This window comes from Rhinoraja longicauda, chromosome 33, assembly GCF_053455715.1.
Source record: "Rhinoraja longicauda isolate Sanriku21f chromosome 33, sRhiLon1.1, whole genome shotgun sequence".
Classification (NCBI taxonomy): Eukaryota; Metazoa; Chordata; class Chondrichthyes; order Rajiformes; family Arhynchobatidae; genus Rhinoraja; species Rhinoraja longicauda.
Genome location: NC_135985.1, coordinates 20277392 through 20302114, shown reverse-complemented (window position 1 = coordinate 20302114; position 24723 = coordinate 20277392). Strand labels below are relative to the sequence as shown.

At 45.9% G+C, this 24723-nt stretch overlaps 1 protein-coding gene across 5 annotated transcripts in view; it reads left to right on the top strand.

The window, feature by feature from the left end:
- LOC144609075 (A-kinase anchor protein 13-like) overlaps positions 1–24723 on the top strand; it is a 452410-nt gene that overhangs the window by 288635 nt on the left and 139052 nt on the right. For all 5 annotated transcript variants that reach the window (XM_078427428.1, XM_078427427.1, XM_078427426.1 and 2 more), the window contains one exon: positions 15849–15915. In XM_078427428.1, the coding sequence (XP_078283554.1) occupies positions 15849–15915 (67 nt within the window). The remainder of the gene's footprint in view (positions 1–15848; positions 15916–24723) is intronic.

Here is a 24723-nt window from a genome sequence, read left to right as displayed (position 1 = left end):
GTGGAGGCGTACACCGCGGCAGTCCCTTCCAGGCGCTGAGCCTCCGCTAGCTCCTGGAAATCCACATGTTTACCAACCACGGCTACGGAGGGAATGGCCGGCCGGGACAGGGCATCAGCAACGGCATTCAGCCTACCCGCAATATGACGGACATCGGTCGTAAACTCCGAAATGAGGGTTAGGTGCCGCTGCTGGCGAGCCGACCACGGATCAGAAACCTTAGCAAAAGCGAATGTCAAAGGTTTGTGATCCGTGTAGGCCACGAAAGAACGGCCTTCTAAAAAATAACGGAAGTGGCGGACTGCTAAATAAAGGGCCAGGAGCTCCCTATCGAACGCACTGTACTTGAGCTCCGCTCGAGAGAGAGCTGCCTGCTGAAAAACGCCAGAGGCTGCCAATTACCGTCGACCTGCTGCTCCAAAACCCCACCCACCGCCACGTCTGAGGCATCCACCGACAGAGCTGTGGGGGCGGAGGAGCGCGGGTGCACCAGCATGGTGGCGTTGGCGAGGGCCTGTTTGACCGCAACAAAAGCCGTCTCCGCAGCTACGGACCATACCAACTCCGCGGGGTTACCCGCGAGACATTGAAAAAGGGGGCGCATAACCCGAGCTGCTGCAGGCACGAACCGATGATAGAAATTGACCATGCCCATGAATTCCTGCAAGCCCTTGATGGTAGTCGGGCGGGGGAAAGAGTGGACCGTGTCCACCTTAGCTGGTAAAGGAGTGGCACCGGCCGGAGTAACCCGGTGACCCAAAAAATCCACCGCGGACAGGCCGAATTGGCATTTGTCCGGATGGAGAATCAGGCCATGGTCTTGCAGCCTTTGGAACACCGTGCGGAGATGGTCAGCATGGGCTCATTGAGTCGAAGGGCCTGTTTCTATGCTGTATATTTCGATCATCAAGTCAAGACCCTTGAAGGGTCAGCTTCAACTCTGCAAACGAAACTGAACAGTGGAAGACACCAGCAGTGTGCCTGCAATCCTGGAGAGTCACGGGGTGGAAGTTAGTGGAGTGGCGATCACCAAGGAGAAGTTGCTGGGAAAACGGAAAGGTACGAGGGTGTATAAGTCCCCTGGACCGGATGGACTGCACCCCAGGGTCGGAGCCTTAGAATTAAAGGGCGCTCTTTTAGAAAGGAGGAGATGAGGAACTTCTTTAGTCAGAGGGTAGTTAATCTGTGGAACTCATTTTCACAGAGGGCTGTGGAAGCCAAGTCAGTGGATATTTTTAAGACAGATAGAGAAATTCTCCATTAAAACGGGTGTCAAGGGTTATGGGGAGAAGGCAGGAAAATGGGATTAGGAGGCAGAGATCAGCCATGATTGAACAGCAGACTTGACTCAATGGGCCGAATGGCCTAATTCTACTCCTATAACTCATGAACTTGTGAAAGGTAAAAGTGAAGACAAAATATCTGGTAGTTCACAGTGAGTTAATCAGCAACTGCAGAAACTGGGTGCTCACTATTTTAGGACTGTACCATACATCTGAGGTCGGAGAGAACTGCAAAGTGAAGATACATGTTGCCTTCTGTTAGGCATCCAGCAGAAATAGGGCAGCACAGTGGCACAGCGATAGAGTTGCTGCCTTACAGCACTTACAGCTCTAGAGACCCTGGTTCGATCCAACGATGGGCGCCGTCTGTACGGAGTTTGCACGTTCTCCCCGTGACCTGCGTGGGTTTTCTCCGAGATCTTTGGTTTCCTCCCACACTCCAAAGACATAGAGGTTTGTCGGTTAATTGGCTTGGTGTAAATGTAAATTGTCCCCAGTGTGTGTAGGATAGTGTTAATGTGCGGGGATCGCTGGTAGGTTCAACTCAGTGGTCCGGAGGGCCTGTTCGCGCACTGTATCTCTAAACTAAACTAAATTGTTCAAAGAATGTTCAGTTCGGTGTCATGAGGCTTTGTTGAATCTGTTGCCAGAGATACAGATGTTACAGGTTACATCTGTGCAAACACTGGTCAGGTACAGAGCACTGAGGATAAAGGCCACCCTGTCACTGACTGCACTTGTTTAGAAGAACATTCTCAGGCACTGATTCATTGGCTCAATGTGCCGTTGGAAACATTCCTGGTTTTTATAGAAACTGTTCAGACACTGGTTTTGAGTTTCAAACCAAGACTTTTTCAAACTCGGCTCACTAGTCTGTGTCTGTGAGGTTGTCAGACTTGTGCTTGTGACCTCCTATTGTTTCGCTTACTGAATGTTTTCAGCTGGGAGGTGGCTGTATTCCTTTTGAAGACTTGGTACAATTTCTAAGAGTGGGAACTCCTGAAAGTTGCTCATTCTGGGTGCACCACAGTACAAAATCAGAAATCCTCTCTCTCAGCACTGTAGTGACCATTGAGAGAAATTACTGCAAGATTATTAATTTCATCACGCAGATACATCACTGCCTTTGATTTGCATGCAAACATATGTCAGCAAAGCCAGCCCTTGGATTCTGGCTGCATACTTTCCAGAAATGTACAGGTGTGCCGACTGACCCCATGTGTGTCACGCCAACATCAGTGCACAATGATTCAATTATAATTTATTGTCACGTGTAGCTAGGTACAGTGAAATGCTTTGTTTTGCATACAAGCTGGTAAAATCATGCAGCAGACCTCACCGAGCAGTGCAGTGCACGTGTTTCTGGCGCCGACAAAGCTACAAAGAGTTCAAAGAACAGTTTCATCTTCTGCTTGTGTCGGCGAGCCAGGCCTGCCACCACACAAGGCCACAGGCGGCCCCCTGCCGCCCCCACCCCCCCCCCCCCCTTTGTTCTTGGCGGAGCGGGGCGCTCTATGTGCTCAACGCTCCATCTTGCTCTCGATGCTCATGGATACCTCTACGCCCAGAGGGTCATGTATCCTTGGCATTCTTTGTACCTGTAGACTTGTCCAAGCTCATCAACTGAATGCACAAGGCTGAGATCAATGTGCTGGAGCTAAAATAATTGCGAGGAATAGAAATAGATGAGCCACCATCCTCAAAACAGCAGGGAGGAGATATACAATGTACCACCTCCTTTTTGCTAGTATGCACAGCACTCAGAACTATTTTTACAAGTGTGTAGTGTAAGAAACAGCGTTAAGCATAAGCTGTTAAACTTCACAAAAGGTACTTTATTAAGATTACATACAGAGACCATGTCATTAGCCTCCGAAAGGTTTCACATCGTAGATCAGACTCTCCGACCTCTCTCGTGAAGGAAAAAGAGAGAATAAAATTCACTGATTTCCAGCTGATGCTGTTCCGGAAAACTACTTCTGACACCATGTAAGAAGTTGTAACAACCTGTCGTCATTACAACTTCTTACATGTAGTTGTTTCCACGGTAGGATATGGTCTCACCTGCAATTGATTCCATTGTGGGAGCTTCTCTATTGTTGATGAAAATGAGTGCTGAATGTCACAAACGACTTAGCTGTTGAGCCATATGACACAGGACCTTAGGCCCAATTCATCCATGCCGACCAGGATGGATGGATGCCCCAACTAAGCTAGTCCCATTTGCCCGCATTTGGTCCATATCCCTCTGAATCTTTCTCATCCATGTACCTTTCCAGAGTAGAGGCATCCATCCACTAAATCGCATCATAACTTCTACCCACCAGACATTGCCTGACTTAACACTTTTCCTTAATGAGGCTTAACGCCGTGCCCTATTTGGTACTTATTGTTGAATTATTGAATGGTTCTTTAACTAGTCGGTGTAAACAATGGGAAGAATTTATTGAAAATCGAAAAGTGGTAAACTGCAGATGTTGGAAATAAAATGTAAAACACAATGGTGAATATACTCAGCAGGTCAGGCAGAAATGTAACTGCTGCTCTTCACCGATGCTGCCTGATGGTCTCAATGTTTCATCAAAACGTAATAAAACAGATTCAGAGAAAGGCCACTTGGCCCCTCGAGCCTTGCCCCACCATTCAATTCAATATGACAATTGATCAATCCCAGGCCTTATCTCTTCTGTGTCAGTTCCCCATGGCCTTCAAATTCCTCATATTTCAAAAATGTATTTTTGTTCTTTTTAAATTCTCCAAATTTTCTAGTCGCCACTAGAGAAGAATTTCAGAAATGCATCGGCCAGAATTTTCTTTTTTTTTAATATTGGGGAGTGCTTTGTTGTAGCTCTACTGGTGGCCAGAACCAACCTCTATTCAACTTCTGATTTCATCAATTCCTGAAAATAATTTTTCAATTACTGCAACTTTGATAATGTTTGTGGAACCCAATGTAGGATTTTTTTCTGTATTATATGTTTACTTAACTGAGTATAATATTCACCATTTGAAATACGTGAGTTTTCCCCAGTGCCTGGAGTTCTCTCTCAATTGACTTCCTCCGAGATGTCCCTTCCAGCCCAGGTATTTGACCGTGATCTTTGGTTCTCAAATGTCACGGTGCATTAAGTGCTGGAGAAGCTCAGCGGATCAGGCAGCATCTGTGGAGGGAATAGATCGGCTCAGGACCCTTCAATCAGTCTGAAGGAAGGTACCGACCCAAAATGTCACCTGTCCACTCCCTCTGTAGATTCTGCCTCATAAGTTGAGTTCCTCCAGCACTTCGTGTTTTGCTCAAGATTTCAGCATCTACAGTTCCTTGTGCCTCTAATGTTACCTTATGTAGTTCCATGCAAGTTTTATTTCAAGGGTCAGTAGTGTTTTATTGTCATGTGTCCCAGATAGAACAATGACATTCTTACTTGCTGCAGCACAACAGAATATGTAAACATAGTACACTGTAAATAATAATAATAGTAATAATAATAGTAGTCTATTGTAGTTCAGAGCTTATTTGTGGTTGTAGTGTTTAAAAGCCTGATGGCTGTAGGGAAGAAGATGTTCCTGAACCTGGACCTTACAGTTTTCAGGATCCGGTAGCTTCTTCCCGATGGCAGTGGTGAAATGAGTGTGTGGCCAGGGTGGTGTGGGTCTCTGATGGTGCTGGCTGCCTTCTTGAGGCAGTGACTCCGATAAATCCCTTCGATGGTGAGGAGGTCAGAGCCGCTGATGGACTGGGCAGTGTTCACAACTTTTTGCAGTCTTTCCCGCTCCTGAATGTTCAAGTTGCCTGATGCAACCAGTCAACATGCTCACTACTGTTTGATAATAGTTCTATGAAACAGTTTGGAATGGTTATCAAGTTAAAGATGTAAAAAAATGCAGGCTTAGCTTAAAGTTTTAAGTTTAAAGATACAACACGAAGCAGGTGCTTTGGCCCGTCGAGTACACATCGACTCTTGATCACCCATTCATGCTAGTTGTGTGTTATCCCACTTTCTCATCCACTCAGAGAACAGTCAAGGCAATTTAAAGAGGCCAATTGACCTACAAACTGGCATGATTTTGGGAAGAGGGAGGAAACCCATGCAATCACAGGGAGAATGTGCAAACTCCATACAGACAGCTCCCGAGTTCAGGATTGAACCTGGGTCTCCGGTGCAGTGAGGCAGCAACTCTTCCAGCTGTGACACTGTGCTGCCTCTCTATGTTGTTTTATGCACATTCTGTGTAAAATAAAAAATCTTTGCATTCCCTTTTGTTCCATTCATGTTCCCTTCAGGCTGACAGTGAGAGAAAATGGATGGCTTAGAAACATAGAAACATAGAAAATAGGTGCAGGAGTAGGCCATTTGAGCCATTCAATATGATTATGGCTGATCATCCAACTCAGTATCCTGTACCTGCCTTCTCTCCATACCCCCTGATCCCTTTAGCCACAAGGGCCACATCTAACTCCCTCTTAAATATAGCCAATGAACTGGCCTCAACTGCCTTCTGTGGCAGAGAATTCCACAGATCCACCACTCTCTGTGTGAAAAAAAACTTTCTCATCTCAGTCCTAAAAGACTTCCCCCTTATCCTTAAACTGTGACCCCTCGTTCTGGACTTCCCCAACATCGGGAACAATCTTCCTGCATCTAGCCTGTCCAACCCCTTAAAAATTTTGGAAGTTTCTATAAGATCCCCCCTCAATCTTCTAAATTCCAGTGAGTACAAGCCGAGTCTATCCAGTCTTCATATAGTGAGTGGTCATGCTTGTAGAGTTGGAACAGAGCGGGCAATTTATACACAACAAACGTCCACAGGTCATCACATGAAAATGACCAGACGTACTGTTTTAGTAATGTTCAATGACTGTAAATATTACCCATGACACATTGGAGAGCTCCTGTCAAAATAATGTCATGGGATTCGTTTGGGAGATACTTGCATCCTAGAATTGTGCTATCAACTTTCTGGGAATAGTCCTTAAACCCACAACCTCTGCCCAGAGGCAAGGATGCGACAGGCTGGGCCTGCATTGCCACATCTTTAGGTAGACACAAAATGTTGGAGTAACTGCTGCTGCCTTACAGCGAATGCAGCGCCGGAGACTCAGGTTCGATCCTGACTATGGGTGCTGTACTGTACGGAGTTTGTACGTTCTCCCCGTGACCTGCGTGGGTTTTCTCCGAGATCTTCGGTTTCCTCCCACACTCCAAAGATGTACAGGTTTTGTAGGTTGATTGGCTGGGCAAATGTAAAAATTGTCCCTAGTGGGTGTAGGATAGCGTTAGTGTGCGGGGATTGCTGGGCGGCGCAGACCTGGTGGGCCGAAGGGCCTGTTTCTGCGCTGTATCTCTAAATCTAAATCTAAATCTAAAAAACTCAGCGGGACAGGCAGCATCCCTGGAGAGAAGGAATGGGTGACGTTTTGGGTCGACACCCTTCTTCAGACATCTTTAGTTATTTTAAAACAAAGTTTGATGTGATGTATTTAAAGAGGAACTTGAATCAGGACATTTCTGGCACTTGAATCCAGGTTAACTGGGGCAGTGTTGAGGAATGGTTCAATGGTACTTTTATTGTCATATGTGCAAAGTGCTGACTCCGTGAAATTATTTTTCTTACAAACAGTCCAGTAGAGCATTGCCATACCCCCGATCCTCGATTAGCAAGCGTACAAAATAGTCCACGGAGCCCGCATGCAAGAGGCACCTTGTTTTGATGCCATTTTCAAAGTCCACGCTCTAGTTCTTATGAGCGGTGCCTGTTCCAGGCAAGTCCCAGGCTGCTGCCAGGCCTCCAACCATCTCCTTCCTTGGACGCCACGTCCCTCTCCGCGCCCGCCCACCTTTGTTCCCCGGGAGGGGGGAATGGGAGGGCTCCCGCAGCCGACCACGAGGGCACATGGGCCTGACCCCGGTTCCCTCTCCTCTCCTACCGTCCTCGCCCGTCATGTCCGTCGTCACCGTCTCCATCCTCCCGGTCCGTCTCTGGTCTTTGGGGGACGAGCAGTGGCAGTCTCGGCGCGCTCCCCCTTCCAGTTCAGTGGCCTGCTGGGTCCAATCGGCAGGGGACCGGCTCGGTGGGTTCCCCCTGAAGCCGCCATCCGCCAGGTCTTGCGTTCGACCGCAGGGGACCGGCTCAGTGCAGACACTCGCTGATTGAAATCTAGTCACAAGGAACTGCAGATGCTAGGGTAACAAAAAAGACACCACATCGCTGGAGTAACGGAGCAGGTCAGGCAGCATCCCCAGAGGAGACGGACAGGTGACATTTATGGTTGGAACTGTTCTTCAGACGAAACATAAGTAGGGGAGAGAAAACTGGGAGAGAGGTGGGGACGAAAGGAAGCCAGGCAAGTGGGAGGTGGCTTTATTCACAAAATGCTGGAGTAACTCAGCAGGTCAGGCAGCATCTCGGGAGAGAAGGAATGGGTGACGTTTCGGGTCGAGACCCTTCTTCAGACTGATGTCAGGGGGGCGGGACAAAGGAAGGATATAGGTGGAGACAGGAAGATAGAGGGAGATCTGGGAAGGAGGAGGGGAAGAGAGGGACAGAGGAACTATCTAAAGTTGGAGAAGTCGATGTTCATATCAATGGGCTGCAAACTGCCCAGGCGAAATATGAGGTGCTGTTCCTCCAATTTCCGGTGGGCCTCACTATGGCACTGCAGGAGGCCCATGACAGAAAGGTCAGACTGGGAATGGGAGGGGGAGTTGAAGTGCTCGGCCACCGGGAGAACAGTTTGGTTAATGCGGACCGAGCGCAGGTGTTGAGCGAAGCGATCGCCGAGCCTGCGCTTGGTTTCGCCGATGTAAATAAAAGTGGGAGGTGGCTGCAGGTTCTGTTTGCAGATGGGTGGACAAAGGTCAGACATGACAAGAAGACAAAAGGTTGTGAGATAAGGAGAAAAGAGGCAGGAAATGTGAAGCCAGAGGAAGGAATATAGGTGGAGCAGAGCAGGGGGAAAGAAAAAGAGGGATGGGATAATGGAAGAAATTGGGTGGGGCTCGGAGAAGGGGAGTGGGGAAGTGGGGGGGGGTTTGGGTTGTTATCTAAAAAGGGAGAATTCAATGCTCACACCGTTGGGTTGTAAGCTACCCATAAAGAATAAGAAGTGTTGTTCCTCCAGTTTGCACGTAGCCTCACTCTAGGCCTTAACAATGACAAGACCAAGCATAGACCAGACGACTGTTTTGCTGAACACTTGCACTCGGTCCACCTAGGCCTGCTGGATTTCTGGTTGCTAACCATTTTAACTCTCCTTCACGATCCACTGTCCTGGGCCTCCTCCATTGTTGACCCAAACTGTCGCCAATCCATGTCCACCTGGACGCTACCTGACCCGCTGAGCTACTCCACCATTTTGTTTCTTTATTTGAAATCTACTTAATTATTAACTAGGACAGAATCTCCATTATTATTATTATTATAAAGAGCAGAAGCCTTTTAAGGAGAATATCTTTGAGTTAAAATGAGTTTAAATTAACCCTTGACTGCAAGTGCATTTCCAAAGCAACAGAGCCACAAAGTTGCGAATTTCCTGAGCTCCTCGAATCTTGCATTGGGGAGAGAGGTCAACAGGCTGTGCGGTTTGTCTTTCTCAGAAGATCTGAAAGATGGGGGAGAAACACTGAGCCAGATTGTAAAAATTAGCATGAGGCACAAGGGCCAGCAGATGATGTAACCTGGAGCAAAACAAGCTGCTGGAAGTACCCGACGGGTCAGGCAGCATCTGTGGAGGAAAGGGGTAGGTTGACATTTCAGGTCAAGATCCTTCACTGGACTGCAGTACAAATCTCAGAGGGGGAGGAATGAGAGAGTGTCTCATAGAACCCCCATCCAAGGGAAGAGGAGAACATCATTAAGGTGGACATTACCTTGAAGAGACTTTGCAGTGGAGCATTAAACTGGAAACGTCAGTCCAGATGCAGTATCTCAGTCTGAAATATTAACTGTCCATTTCCCTTCACAGCTGCTTCTTGACCTGCTGAGTTCCTCCGGCAGTTTGTCTTTCACTTATCAAGATTAATAGGTGGCAGTGGCAGAGTGGAAAGCAATGATAGTCACAAAATGCTGGAGTAACTCAGCGGGACAGGCAGCATCTCTGGAGATGCTATACATCGGCGAGTCCAACCGTAGACTGGGCGATCATTTCGCTGAACACCTTCGCTCAGACCACCTGAACCTACCTGATCTCCCGGTCGCAGGTCACTTTAATTTTCCTTCCCATTCCCACATTGACCTTTCTGTCCTCGGTTTCCTCCATTGTCAGAGCAATGCAAGCAATGATTCCCATTCTGGGTCTGTGTGTTGCCCTTGGTTGAGGGAGGGTGCCAGAGGTAATAGGGGATCTGTCAGGCTTTGATAGTATTGTGACAATTTATTAGAAAGTTCACTAAACAGTTTTAAAAATAAAGTACATTCTGACTGAAGAACTGCGAAAGGTCCCCAAAGATAAGTCATGTCATCAAACTGTTTCGAGGCAATGGCGCATGTTTTATAAGCCAGATTGGACGTCACTGGTCCACGTCCGAGGATCTCAGTCCTGTGCTAGAAAATAGTTGATTACATTGGAGAGTGTACAGAGGAGATTCACCAGGGTATGGCCTGGATTGGAGGACTTTAGTTATGGGGAGAGATTGGATAGACGAAGTTTGTTTATTCACGGTTAATGAGGCTGAGGGTGACCTGATAGAGATGCTTAAAATTACGAGACTTGACATATGGGAAACAGAGGTAGATGGTCAAAATCTTTGCCCCTTGAGCAGGGAATCCAAAACAAGGGCAGCATGGTGGTGCAGCGGTAGAGTTGCTGCCTTACAGCGAATGCAGCGCCGGAGACTCAGGTTCAATCCTGACTACGGGCGCCGTCTGTACGGAGTTTGCACGTTCTCCCCGTGACCTGCGTGGGTTTTCTCCGAGATCTTCGGTTTCCTCCCACACTCCAAAGACGTACAGGTTTGTAGGTTAATTGACTGGGTAAATGTAAAAATTGTCCCTAGTTTCCACGCTGTATCTCTAAATCTAAATCTAAGAGTGCACACGATTAAGGTGAAAAGCAGGAGTTTTAAAAATCTGAACAAGAAATGTAGATGCAAGCAATTGCTGATACTGGAATCGAGCAAAGTAAAAGGTGACTCAGGGGGTCAGGCAGCATTTATGAAGGGAATGGATAGGTGAGGTTTTGGGTCGGGACTGTTCTTCAGCAGTTACTCCTTTGTTTTTTCGCTTGAGAACATGTTTGTTTTCAAGTGGTTGATCACTGGAATTCTCTGTCAGAGGAGGTGGTAGGGTCATTTACAATCATCACGGGCTCCTGAAGAGGCAAGGCTAAGTAGACGGACACAAAATGCTGGAATAACGCAGCGGGTCAGGCAGCATCTTTGGAGAAAATAAATAAGTGATGTTTCGGGTCGGAACCCTTCCTCAGACAGAAATCGGCTCGGGCTTGAAAGACTATGACTTAATGTGGGCAAATGGTATTAAGGTAGACGGGCAAAAAGGTTGGCATAGACATGGTGGGCTGAATGACACATTTCTGAGCTGTACAACATTTTGAGAATCGGGACGAGATTCAAAGAGGTATCATTCCAATTCGGTGAGAGTTTGTGGAGGAATGGACTGTAGATGGGCACTTCATTGTCACTTCATCACGTCACAGAATTAGACTGGAGTGGCTGTAAAATCTGCACGATGGGGGCCGACTTTGGATGTCGTGGGCCTCTCAACGAAACACCAGTGAATGGAGGTGCCCACTTGGTGACTCCAATGATACGCTGGCATTTACACGCTTAGTTTTTATATGTTGATGTTGATGGCTTATTACTGAATACGGAGTTAGTTATTGTCCCATAGCATGTGTATATAGGTAATTTTAATACTACTTTGGCATTGGGCTTGGTTTTCCTGGTTGTGCACTTATCCTGGTGTTATAGAAGATTGAGGGGGGATCTTATAGAAACTTACAAAATTCTTAAGGGGTTGGACAGGCTAGATGCAGGAAGATTGTTCCCGATGTTGGGGAAGTCCAGAACAAGGGGTCACAGTTTAAGGATAAGGGGGAAGTCTTTTAGGACCGAGATGAGAACGTTTTTTTTCACACAGAGAGTGGTGAATCTGTGGAATTCTCTGCCACAGAAGGTAGTTGAGGCCAGTTCATTGGCTATATTTAAGAGGGAGTTAGATGTGGCCCTTGTGGCTAAAGGGATCAGGGGGTATGGAGAGAAGGCAGGTACGGGATACTGAGTTGGATGATCAGCCATGATCATATTGAATGGTGGTGCAGGCTCGAAGGGCCTACTCCTGCACCTATTTTCTATGTTTCTATGTTTCTATAGCACTGGGTGCTAGGAACGTAGCACCCTATAGCACCCTACTATAGCACGCTATAGTATTGGATGTTTTAATAGTAATTGAATTTAATTATTAAAACAATGCATTTTAGGTTGTGGGTCAAGATTTTCCCACATCCTCATCAATGAAGTACCTTGCACAATGCATTGCAATACAGTTGGCAAATGCTGTGATCCTGGCTGGAAACTCAGATGGCCTGGGCTGACGCAGTTGCCGTGAGACGTTGTGTTGGGAGGACTTCAGGGACTTGAACCTTGCAGCTGAAGTCTGGAAACTTGTGCTCAGATCCAGCTTCCTGCTCTGCTGAAAGGATGTGTGCGCTCATTGTCAATGCCGTTTATTATTTTATTCTCCCCAAGATTTTAAAGAATGATATTTCAAAGGCACAGGAGGGGAAAATAAAAGCTCTCGGCTGCCGATCTGGATTTAAAAATAAATGTTGAGATTTGTTGGAGCTCTGATGCACACAGCCACACCCAAAGTATGAGGCCATCTGTCTCCATGTGGTGGTGATTGAAAGCGTCTTTCAGACCCCTTTCAGAACTTCCCACTCGTATTATATTTAGGTCTTTTTGCTGCTGTATTCCGTTAAACAATGCAGTTATTTTATGCACAGAAAGCTTCCACCATCGCCATGTGACGACAGCCAGAACCTTGGCTGCACAGTGGCACTGGGGTAGAGTTGCTGCCTCACACCGTCAGAGTCTCGGATTCCATCCTGGCTTACGGGTGCTGTCTGTGTGGAGTTTGCACGTTCTCCCTGTGACTGCATGGGTTTTCTCTGGGTGCTCTGGTTTTCTCACATATTCCAAAGACATGCAGGTTTGTAGGTTAATTGACTTTGGTAGAGTCATAGAGTGTGGAAACAGGCCCTTCGACCTAACTTGCCCACACTGGCCAACATGTCCCAGCTACACTAGTCCCACCTGCCCGCATTTGGTCCATATCCCTCCAAACATGTCCTATCCATGTACCTGTATGTTTCTTAGATGTTGGGATGGCCCCTGCCTCAACCACCTCCTCTGGCAGCTTGTTCCATACACCTACCACCCTTTGTGAGAAAAAAACACCCCTCGGATTCCTATTAAATCTTTTCCCCATCACCTTCAACCTATGTCCTCTGTTCCTCGATTCGCCTACTCTGGGCAAGAGAGTCGGTGCCTCTACCCGATCTGTTTCTCTCGTGAGAAATTGCCCCAAGTGCATTGGATGTGAAAGTGGGATGACACAGAACTTGCGTATGGGTGTTCGGCGGTCGGAATGGACTTGGTGGGCCGAGGGGCCTGTTTCCACGCTGTGTTTCTAAATATCTTTGATGACAAAAGTGCAGAAGTAACTCAGAGCATTTCTAATAGGCGACGTTTCAGGTTGGGTCCCTTCTTCAGTCACTTATCCACATTCGCCAGAGATGTTGCTTGACCCAGTGAGCTAGTCTCGCATTTTGTGTTGTTTTTGGTAAACCAGCATCTGCTGTTCCTTGTATCTCCATAGAATCATAGAGCTACCCCACATGGAGACAGGCCCAGTGGCTCAACTCATTCATGCTGTCCAAGATTCTTAAGTGAGCTGATCCCACCTGCCCATGCCTCACCCATATCCCTCCAAACTTTTCCTTTCCATCCACCTGAAAAGTGTCTTTGGCACTTTGGCAGCCCGTTCCATGCTCCATCCCTCTATGCGGAGAAACAATTGCAGTCATTGTCAGTCTGAAGAAGGGTCTCGACCCGAAATGCCACCCATTCCTTCTCTCCTGAGATGCTGCCTGACCTGCTGAGTTATTCCAGCATTTTGTGAATAAATACTTTCGATTTGTACCAGCATCTGCAGTTATTTTCTTATACTTATATTGCCACTCTGATCACTTTTCAATCTTTTCCTTTTCATCTTAAACCTAAGCCATCTACCTTACGGGAAAAATGTGGCTGTTCACCTTGACTGTGCCCCTCATGGGTTTTTATCTCTATAATGTCTCCGCTCTGCCTCTTACGCACCAGGGAGAAAAGGCCAGTCTCTCCACCCTCTGCTTAGATGCTCCAAACTCAGTAACATCCTCAGATCATTGAGAGTCAAGAGCGTTTAATTGCCGGGTGTGTAGGAAGAAACTGCAGATGCTGGTTTAAACCAAAGGTAGACGCAAAATGCTGGAGTAACTCAGCGGGACAGGCAGCATCTCTGGAGAGAAGGAATGGGTGACGTTGCGGGTCGAGACCCTTCTTCAGACTGATCTCAGACATTCTCAGATCATTTTGCCATCCTTTATTAGATGTTTTCTAGAGTAGTGACCGTAACTGGACACAATAATCCATTATTGCAGACACTTTATATTTAGTTGAATTAAACTCTACATGCCATTCCTTGGCTCATTGGTCCAGTTGATCAACATCCTGTTGTAATCGTGGATAACCTCATTCATTGTCCTCTACACGACCAGTTTTAATGTCAGCCTGAAACTTACTTACCATGCCACCTACATTTGCATCCAAATTATTAATGTAAATGTCGAGTAACAGTGGATCCAACATCAATCGCTGGGATACACCACTTGCTGCAGTCCTCCATGCAACATGCTGATGAATCTCTTCTACATCGTTTCCAACTTAATAACAACCATTCCATAGTTGGGTGACCAGAACTGTGCACATTACTCTCTAAGTGTCATCTTACCAATGACTTGTGCAATTGCGTTTTGATGACCAAGAGCTGACGCACGTACAAACTCCGTACAGACTTGCTCAATGCAAGTGAGATTTTCTTTCTCGAAAGCATTAATCGTGAATTGTTTATAATTTAACAAAAAGTACTTACAGTACTTGCTGCAACGATTTTGTAGTTTAAGGTATTGATTTGGCTGTATGAGTGTTCACTGCATCCTGTTTAGAACTGAATTAAAGAAGCTAATATCAGTAATAATAACCATCAATATGTAGTCTGAAAAGCTCATCGGGTTTTCTGTGCCTTCATGAAAATCAATCTTCTCTACTGACCCGATCTAAGGTATCAGTTACCCTAGATTCAAAGAACTATAGCTGATCCTTAACTGCCCTCTGACATCGGCGAGACCAAGCGCAGGCTCGGCCATTGTTTCGCTGAACACCTCCGCTCAGTCCGTCTCAACCAACCTGATCTCCCGGTGGCTCAGCACTTCAACTCCCCCTCCTATTCCCAATCTGACCTTTCTGTCCTGGGCCTCCTCCATTGCCAGAGTGAGGCCCAACGCAAATTGGAGGAACAGCACCTCATATTTCGCTTGGGCAGTTTACACCCCAGCGGTATGGACATTGACTTCTCTAACTTCAGGTAGTCCCTGGTTCCCCTCTCTATCCCTTCCCCCTTCCCAGTTCTCCCACTAGTCTTCCTGTCTCTGACTACATCCTATCTTTGTCCCGCCCCCTCCCCTGACATCAGTCTGAAGAAGGGTCTCGACCCGTTCCTTCATCCATTCCTTCTCTCCAGAGATGCTGCCTGACCCGCTGAGTTACTCCAGCATTCTGTGTCTAGCCCGGAAAGCCATTTATTTCGAAGGGAACGAGGGCACATTTGGAGTATTGCGTGCAGCTCTGTTGCCCCATGCAGGATGCGGCTTTGGAAAGGGTGCAGAGGGTGTCTAGCATTGCTGCCTGATTAGGGGGCATTAGCTGAGGACAGACTTGGACTGTTTTCTCCAGAATGCCAGTGGTTGCGTGGAGACCTGATAAAATTATGATAGGCATAGATAGGATAGACAATCATCCCATCCCAGGATGTAAAAATCAAATACTAGAGGGCGTAGGTTTAAGGTGAGAGGGACAAGGTATAAAGGAGAAGTGTGGGGTAGCTTTGTTTACACAGAGGGTGGTGAGTGCCGGAAAGGTGCTTTCAGGGTAGGTGATTGAGTTCGATACAATAGTGGCATTTAAGAGACTTTTAGATGTACACATGGATATGCAGGAATTGGAGGGATATGGATGAAAAGGGTCTCGACCTGAAGCGTCGCCCATTCCTTCTCTCCAGAGATGCTGCCTGTCCCGCTGAGTTACTCCAGCCTTTTTGTGTATATCTAGAAGGATGTGAAAATGTTGTGCTGCTTGATAGGAGTTGGGCTTGGTGTCACGGTCGGCGAAGACATTGTGTGCCAAAGGGCCTGTTCTTGTGCTGTACGCCCAACATCCCAAAATAGAAACATGAGAAAGCAGATTCCCTCCGAGAAATGTTTTGTTCTGACACTCTGGTTTTACTTTTCAGATTAGCCGAGAGAACTGGTGTCCTATTCCCGATCTGGTCCAAGCAAAGCAAAGTCCCGACACAGCTGGTGAGTAAATGTGTAGACACAACACCTTTCAACAAGGTGGACAATGGTAAGAATAGGATAAGAAAATAACTGCAGATGCTGGTACAAATCGATTTATTCACAAAATGCTGGAGTAACTCAGCAGGTCAGGCAGCATCTCGGGAGAGAAGGAATGGGTGACGTTTCAGGTCGAGACCCTTCTTCAGACCGAAGAAGGGTCTCGACCCTAAACGTCACCCATTCCTTCTCTCCCGAGATGCTGCCTGACCTGTTGAGTTACTCCAGCATTTTGTGAATAAAGGCAAGAATAGGATGATTGAATTCTGAAATCTACTTTGCTGGTGATGGATGTTCATGAACAATTGCAATTATCCAGTGATGCAGATAAAATGCAAGATAATTAAAAATCAAAGAAGGTACAGATGTTGAAAATAGAAAATAAAAACTGAAAATGCTGGCAAAACTGATCAGGTCATGTTGCACCTTTTGGGGAGAGACACAGAGTTAGTGTTTCCTGAAACAAAGAAATGGAGGACGAATTGATTACTTTTTTTTTGGCGTCAGTCTTCGCAGCAGAAGACACCAGCAACATGCCAGAAATTCAAGAGAGTCAGGGGCAGATGTTAGTGGAGTTGCTATTAAAAAGGAGAAGGTGCTTGGGAAGCTGAAAGTTCATGTTCGTGAGTCATACGAGCAGAAGGAGGCCATTCATTCCATCGTCTACTCCTCCATTCAATCATGGCTGACCTATCTTTCCCTCTCGACCCCATTCTCCTGCCTCCTCTCCATAACCTCTGACATCCTTGCTAATCGAGAAACAAAAATCTGGACAGGAAGGTCTGATAGTGGATAAGTCACCTGGAGCAGATGGACTACAACCCAGGGTTCTGAAAGGGGCAGCTTGAGAGATTGTGGTAGCATTAGTAATGATCTTTCAACAGTCACTAAATTCAGGAGTGGTCCCAGATGACTGGAAAATTGCAAATGTAACTCCGCTGTTCAAGAAGGTGTGAGGCAACTAACTGTAGGCCCATTCGCCTGACTTCAATGATTGGTGAGATTTTAGAGTTCGTCATTAAGAATGAGATTTCAATAGACAATAGACAATAGGTACAGGAGGAGGCCATTTGGCCCTTCGAGCCAGCACCGCCATTCAATGTGATCATGGCTGATCATTCTCAATCAGTACCCCGTTCCTGCCTTCTCCCCATACCCCCTGACTCCGCTATCCTTAAGAGCTCTATCTAGCTCTCTCTTGAATGAATTCAGAGAATTGGCCTCCACTGCCTTCTGAGGCAGAGAATTCCACAGATGCACAACTCTCTGACTGAAAAAGTTTTTCCTCATCTCAGTTCTAAATGGCCTACCCCTTATTCTTAAACTGTGGCTGCTTGTTCTGGACTCCCCCAACATTGGGAACATGTTTCCTGCCTCTAACGTGTCCAACCCCTTAATAATCTTATATGTTTCGATAAGATCTCCTCTCATCCTTCTAAATTCCAGTATATACAAGCCTAGTCGCTCCAGTCTTTCAACATATGATAGTCCCGCCATTTCCAAGCACTTAGAAGCACATGATAAAATAGGCCGAAGTCAGCGTGGTTTTGTGAAGGTGTGTGACCTTACCTGACAAACCTGTTGGAATTCTTTTGAGGAACTAAACAGCAAAGTCAAAGAAGAGTCTGTGGATGTTGTTTACTTGGATTTTCAGAAAGCCTGTGATAAAGTGTCACACGTGAGGCTGTTAAACAAGATGAGAGCCCGTGACTCTTCGAGGGAAGATACTAGCACGGGTAGGTTGGCTGGATGGAAGAAGACAAAAAGTGGGAATGATGGCACCTTTTTTTGGTTGGCTGCTGGTGACTACTGGTGTTCCGCAGGGGTCGGTGTTGGGCCCACTACACTTCAGTGATTTGGATGAGGGGATTGATGGTTGTGGCCATGTTTGCGGATGATACAAAGATGGGTGGCGGGCCAGGTGGTGTAGAGGAAGCAGGGAGTCGGCAGAAGGATTTGGACAGGTTGAGAGAGTTGGCCAAGAAGTGGCAGAAGGAACACAGCCACGTAGCAAAGTGTGCGGTCATACACTTTGGTAGAAGGAATAAACATGGAGACTATGTTCTAAATGGGGGAGAGGATTCAGAAATGGAAGGTGCAAAAGGACTTGGGAGTTCCGGTGCAGGATTCCCAAAATATTTATTTACAGGTTGAATTGGTGGTAAGGAAGGCAAATGCAACATTGTCATTCATTTCGGGAGGACCAGAATATAAAAGGTGGCAATGCTGTGGCTTTATAAGGCACTGGTCAGACCACAATTGGAGTGTTATGAGCAGTTTTGAGCCTCGTATCTGAGGAGGGATGTGTTGGCGTTGAAGAGGGTCCAGAGGAGGTTTAAGAGAATGATCCTAGGAATGATTGGGTTAACATATGCTGAGCGTTTGATGGCTCTGGGCTTGTACTTGCAAGGGTTTAGAAGGATAAAGGCGGAACTCATTGAAACTTTAATAAACAGTAAAAAGCATGGATAGGATGGATGTGATGCTGCCACTAGTGGGAAAGTCTAGGACCAGGGGACACTGCCTCAGAATAAAAGGAAGTACCTTTCGAAAGGAGATGAGGAGAACTTTCCTTAGCCAGAGGGTTGTTGAGGCAGTCATTGGGTATTTTTAAAGCGGAGATTGACAGGTTCTTGATTAGTAAAGGTGTCAAAGGTTACAGAGATAAGGCAGGTGAATGGGGTTGAGGGGGGGAAAGATAGATCAGCCATGATTGGCGGATTAGACTTGATGGACCGAATGGCCTAATTCTGCTCCTATGGCTTATGAACCGATGAAGATTCTTCGTCTGAACTGAGAAAGAAGTTTCTTCTGCTGCAGGGAAGGAGATGTTTCCCATCGGGTGAAACCGGGATTACCGTGGGGTGAAACCGGGATCACCATGGGGATAAGCTGTAAACACAGTTACCTGGTCAGTGAGGGAATGGGAGCAGAGAGAGGGTGGGAGCATGGACAAAAGAATGTGGGAGTGTGTGTCTAACAGGTCAGGCTGAGCAGGTGTTCCACTGTCAAAGAAAAGGGGATTAAAAAACAAGCTGAGGTAATATCACAGAAGTTTGATGAATTCAGACAGAGAAAGCTTCTTTCTTTCGTATGTCAACTACAACATTCAAAAGTGGCAATTGGTGCTTCAGAGTACCGTAGTTGACGATTTGCTGCAAATGTTGCCAGTTCTGTAGAACTACCCAGGGTGGACGATGAGGACGTAAAACAGCTCCCACCCCACAGAGACAGCTTCAGGTATCAATAGACAATAGACAATAGGTGCAGGAGGAGGCCATTCGGCCCTTCGAGCCAGCACCGTCATTCAATGTGATCATGGCTGATCATTCTCAATCAGTACCCCGTTCCTGCCTTCTCCTCATACCCCCTGACTCCGCTATCCTTAAGAGCTCTACCTAGCTCTCTCTTGAATGCATTCAGAGAATTGGCCTCCACTGCCTTCTGAGGCAGAGAATTCCACAGATTTACAACTCTCTGGCTGAAAAAGTTTTTCCTCTTCAGACTGAAGAAGGGTCTCGACCCGAAACGTTACCCATTCCCTCTCTCCTAGATGCTGCCTGACCTGCTGAGTTACTCCAGCATTTTGTGATACCTTCGATTTGTACCAGCATCTGCAGTTATTTTCCTACACCACAGAGAAAGGTGATAACTTGATGTTGTAGAATCTAATGTTGGCTCTTGAAGGCTTGTGGCCAGATAGAAGATGTGGAAGCTGTTCCTCAAGCTTGTGTTCGTTAAATATTTTAAAATTTCAAGATTCCCCATTGAAAAGAGTTTTATTCTATCCAAATGATCCTGTGCTGATCTTAAGGCACGTGTTGAGATATCAAGAGTTGGTGCAGTTGTAACAACAACCCTGCTGTGGCTCGGAATATTTAATAAAGAGAGGTGCTAAAAGTTTGGTGTAAAAGGTATTATGGATCTCGGATGAAAGAGAATGTGCTCATAAAGTTTCTTTCTTGACTTCGCAAAGTATTTTAGAGCCAATTAAAAACTTTATTAAGTGCAGCCATTAACTTCCGCATCAGGAATGTGGCAATAACTAAATCGTTTCAGGGATAAAACACTGTTTCCTTCTGCATTTTCCTTTGTCTCCTTCCTAATACTTGCAGTTAAAACTCAAACTTGGAGGTATGTCTACGGTATTACTAAATTAATTAATGGAAAAAATAATTAACAGATGAGTTTCTGAAAATAAATTATCCCTTAGTCTTTATCAACTGGGCCAGGTTCTGCTACGAATAACGCTAACTGTTTTTGAACATTAGAAAGAAAGTATTTTTCCTACTTCTGATGAAAATCTTCAATGTCTCTCAAGCGGTCACCCTTTGTTCTATTAAATACAAATGCTTCCATTTTCTATGTCTGAAGTTATGGTTTTTTTGGCACTTTTCATGGGATGTAATTCTCTGGTGTTAAAATCTCTGGCGCAGTGGTAGAGTTGCTGCCTTACAGCGAACGCAGCGCCGGAGACCAGGGTTCGATCCCGACTATGGGCGCTGTCTGTACGGAGTTTGTACGTTCTCCCCGTGACCGGCGTGGGTTTTATCCGAGATCTTCGGTTTCCTCCCACACTCCAAAGACATACAGGTTTGTAGGTTAATTGGCTTGATAAATGACCCTAGTGGGTGTAAACTTCAATACATTCAAAACTCCGCTGCCCGTCTACTCACCCACTCCCCGATCCGTGACCATATCACCCCCGTCCTTTACAAGCTCCACTGGCTCCCCATCCCCCAGAGAATCCAGTACAAAATCCTCCTCATGACCTACAAAGCCCTCCATAACCTGGCCCCATCCTACCTGACTGACCTCCTCCACAGACACACTCTCATCTGCACGCTCCGCTCTGCTGCTGCCAACCTTCTGTCCCCCCCCATCCGGACCAAACTCAGATCCTGGGGGGACAGGGCTTTCTCCATCGCTGCTCCCACCCTCTGGAACTCACTACCCCAAACCGTCAGAGACTCCTCCTCACTCACCACATTCAAAACATCACTGAAGTCTCACCTGTTCAGCACTGCCTTCAACCACTGACTGTCACCTCACCCTCTGTCACCTTTTTCTGTTCGCTTACTTATTTATCTATTTATTTTCTTCTCTATGTTCTAGTAATCCCTGTAAAGCATCTTTGAGTGTTTGAAAAGCGCTATATAAATGTAATGCATTATTATTATTATTAATGTGCGGGGATCGCTGGTCGGCGCAGACCCGGTGGGCCGAAGGGCCTGTTTCCGCGCTGTATCTCTAAACTAAACTAAAATGACTCCGTCTCATTTCTGATGGGTGTCTTACCAGCGGAGTGGCACACTCTGTCCGGACTAGGGTTGGAACCATTATTCTATTAAAAAAAAGTTGTTTGAACAGTCCAGTTGCCACCCTATCTCTTGGGGCTATTTGTCTCACTCTGGATATGATCTCATAAATAGTTAGTTCAGAATTTCTAACTCTGCACTACTTTGAACTTATTCCAATTTTTATTTTTTTTAAACACTTGTTATGCTCCACATAAATTTTTTTGTGATTGCAACTTTCTTTCCAACTTGAGTCATGGAACAAAGTTGTCTATGAGGATTTTGAAAGGCTTGACCATGGATAAGTGCTCAAGCCATTATGCTTTTGGATCTATTTTGCGTCTCAGCTGTTTTCTGGATAGATAAGAAGAAAAGGAAATGAAGCAAGCATACATTTAAAACATTTTTCCCACATCTATGTATGATTAAATTTATACTTCAAAGGTGCTGCTAGTTACTCATTTTATCATGGCTTTACCATTCAAACACCTCACACTCCCATCCCTCTCGCACTACACCCATGCCACATCACACCCCTGTCAAAATATCCTTCCTTTGTCCCGCCCCCCTGACATCAGTCTGAAGAAGGGTCTCGACCCGAAACGTCACCCATTCCTTCTCTCCTGAGATGCTGCCTGACCCGCTGAGTTACTCCAGCATTTTGGAGGGAATCGAAGGGAATAAATACCTTCAATTTGTACCAGCATCTGCAGTTATTTTCCTACACCCCTGTTAAGTTAGTTATGTCAACTTTGACTCGTATACAGATTAATTCAAATTTGAACAATGTTGGGATCAGTTGGTAGTTCAGTCGAGTCATTTTAATTCTGAATTAAGTTTTAAGTGTTCTGACTACAGTAGCTCCTCTGCACATTAAAAGTGGAGAATTGGGAGCAGGATAGCAATTAAAGAATCGAACATGCTCAAGTGACACTAGCTCTTTCTGTTGTCCAGAGAGAGAGAGAGAGAGCGAGAGACTGACTGACTGAGAGAGAGAGAGAGACTGAGTGAGAGAGAGAGACTGACTGAGAGAGAGAGACTGACAGAGAGAGAGAGACTGACAGAGAGAGAGAGACTGAGTGAGAGAGAGAGACTGACACAGAGAGAGAGACTGACACAGAGAGAGAGACTGACACAGAGAGAGAGACTGACAGAGAGAGAGAGACTGACACAGAGAGAGAGACTGACACAGAGAGACTGACAGAGAGAGAGAGAGACTGACACAGAGAGAGAGACTGACACAGAGAGACTGACAGAGAGAGAGAGAGACTGACACAGAGAGAGAGACTGACACAGAGAGAGAGACTGACACAGAGAGAGAGACTGACACAGAGAGAGAGACTGACACAGAGAGACTGACAGAGAGAGAGAGACTGACAGAGAGAGAGAGAGACTGACACAGAGAGAGAGACTGACACAGAGAGACTGACACAGAGAGACTGAGTGAGAGAGAGAGACTGACAGAGAGAGAGAGAGACTGACACAGAGAGAGAGACTGACACAGAGAGAGAGACTGACACAGAGAGACTGACAGAGAGAGAGACTGACACAGAGAGAGAGACTGACAGAGAGAGAGAGACTGACAGAGAGAGAGAGACTGACACAGAGAGAGAGACTGACACAGAGAGACTGACAGAGAGAGCGAGAGACTGACACAGAGAGACTGACAGAGAGAGAGACTGACAGAGAGAGAGAGACTGACACAGAGACAGAGAGAGAGACTGACACAGAGACAGAGAGAGAGACTGACAGAGAGAGAGAGAGAGAGAGAGAGAGAGAGAGAGAGAGAGAGAGAGAGAGAGAGAGAGAGAGAGAGAGAGAGAGAGAGAGAGAGAGAGAGAGAGAGAAAGAGAGAAAAGAGAGAAAAAAGAGAGAAAAAAGAGAGAATCTGGTAGCTTTCCAGTCGTTCAGACTAACAACTGGAAATGATTAGAACAAGGCTTTGCTAGAAGTGAGATGCATATCACAGATTCACAAATGAACCTAATCAGATAACTCAGTCATGAGTGAAATGTAGCCAGATTCATGAATTGGATATTTATTCAGTACGACTCAGACTCCAGAGTTTCCCTTGCGAAGCTCCATATTTTCTTTCCATTACCCACGTCTCACTGCTGTTTTGCAGTGACAACAATTTATTTTTCATACAACAATTATCATTTCACGATAAAATCTAAATATGTGTAACAAGAGTTATTTGGGTGAAAATACTGTCTGTGAGAGAGCGAATGGTAAAGTTTAGATCAATGTACATTCATGTTGCTAATTGATTGTAAACCATTATGTGGAATCACTTCAGACCCTGTGGTGAAAGTACGTCAGGTGGATAATTCCCAGACTTTGACCCAGTGACACTGTAATTCCAAGTTGGGTTTCCGCAGAGGGTAACTTGAAGACTGGTGATAGAGTCAAAATGCTGGAGTAACTCAGTGGGTCAGGCAGCACTACTCGAGAAAAGGAGTGGTGAGGTTTCAGGTCGAGACCCTTCCTCAGACTTGTAGATTGGTGTTTGGAATTAGTTTACTATTGTCGTGTATACGAAGTCATGGTGAAGATTGTTTTAGTGTGCAATCCAGGCAGATCAGACCACACATGAGTGCAAGCATACCATATATGGAGTACAAAGGTGGGGCAAAAGAGAACATAAACAGAGTGCAGAATATAATGTTGCAACTCCAGAGAAAGTGCAGGTTATAAAAGCGCATGGGCCACAACAAGGGAGATTGGAAGATCTCTCTTGTGAAACCTTGAGGAAATCTTGAGCTGTGTTCCCGGTGTTGGTGGATCCTGGTCTCCTGTTTCATTCCAGGTGGTTCATCCTGACCGGTAGAGTTCATCTTTTCAAAGCAGGAACATCCTAGTCAGCCACCAACTTTTAAGACACGACTTGTACCCCTTGACCTTGTTCCCACAAGGCAGGGAAAGGTCTTTCAAAGAATTCAATACACTTAACAAGATACGCTTAACAAGAGTAACTCAGTGGATCAGGCAGCATCTCGAGAACATGATAGGTAATATTTTGGGTTGGAACCCTTCTTTAGACTTGTGTCTACACTCAAGACTTTATCTACTAATGGGCCCAGGTTTGAAGGATTCAGTAGGTCAGTCCAGATTTGTGACCTGTGATGTTGGATATCAGCCAATCCCAACACTCCCATCTAACCCAACTGAATTACGAACTTATTGTTTTCAAACCATCAAAGGATCTGTACATCACACCTGCTAAAACTGAATCATTTTATCAGATGAATACACTAAGGCATCAAGCATCAGAAGTAGAATGATATCTCTACAGTTCCCAGACAACAAATATTATATAAATAAATATTTTCTCTGTATCCATGTAAAATCACACAGACTGTTACAGATTTATTTACCCGAGTTATTTTAAGGTTTGTGTGGTCCAAGTTTGGGGGGAAAAATCCATTCTCAAAGGATTAGAACTTCTCTGCTTTGATTGGATTGGTGCCAATAT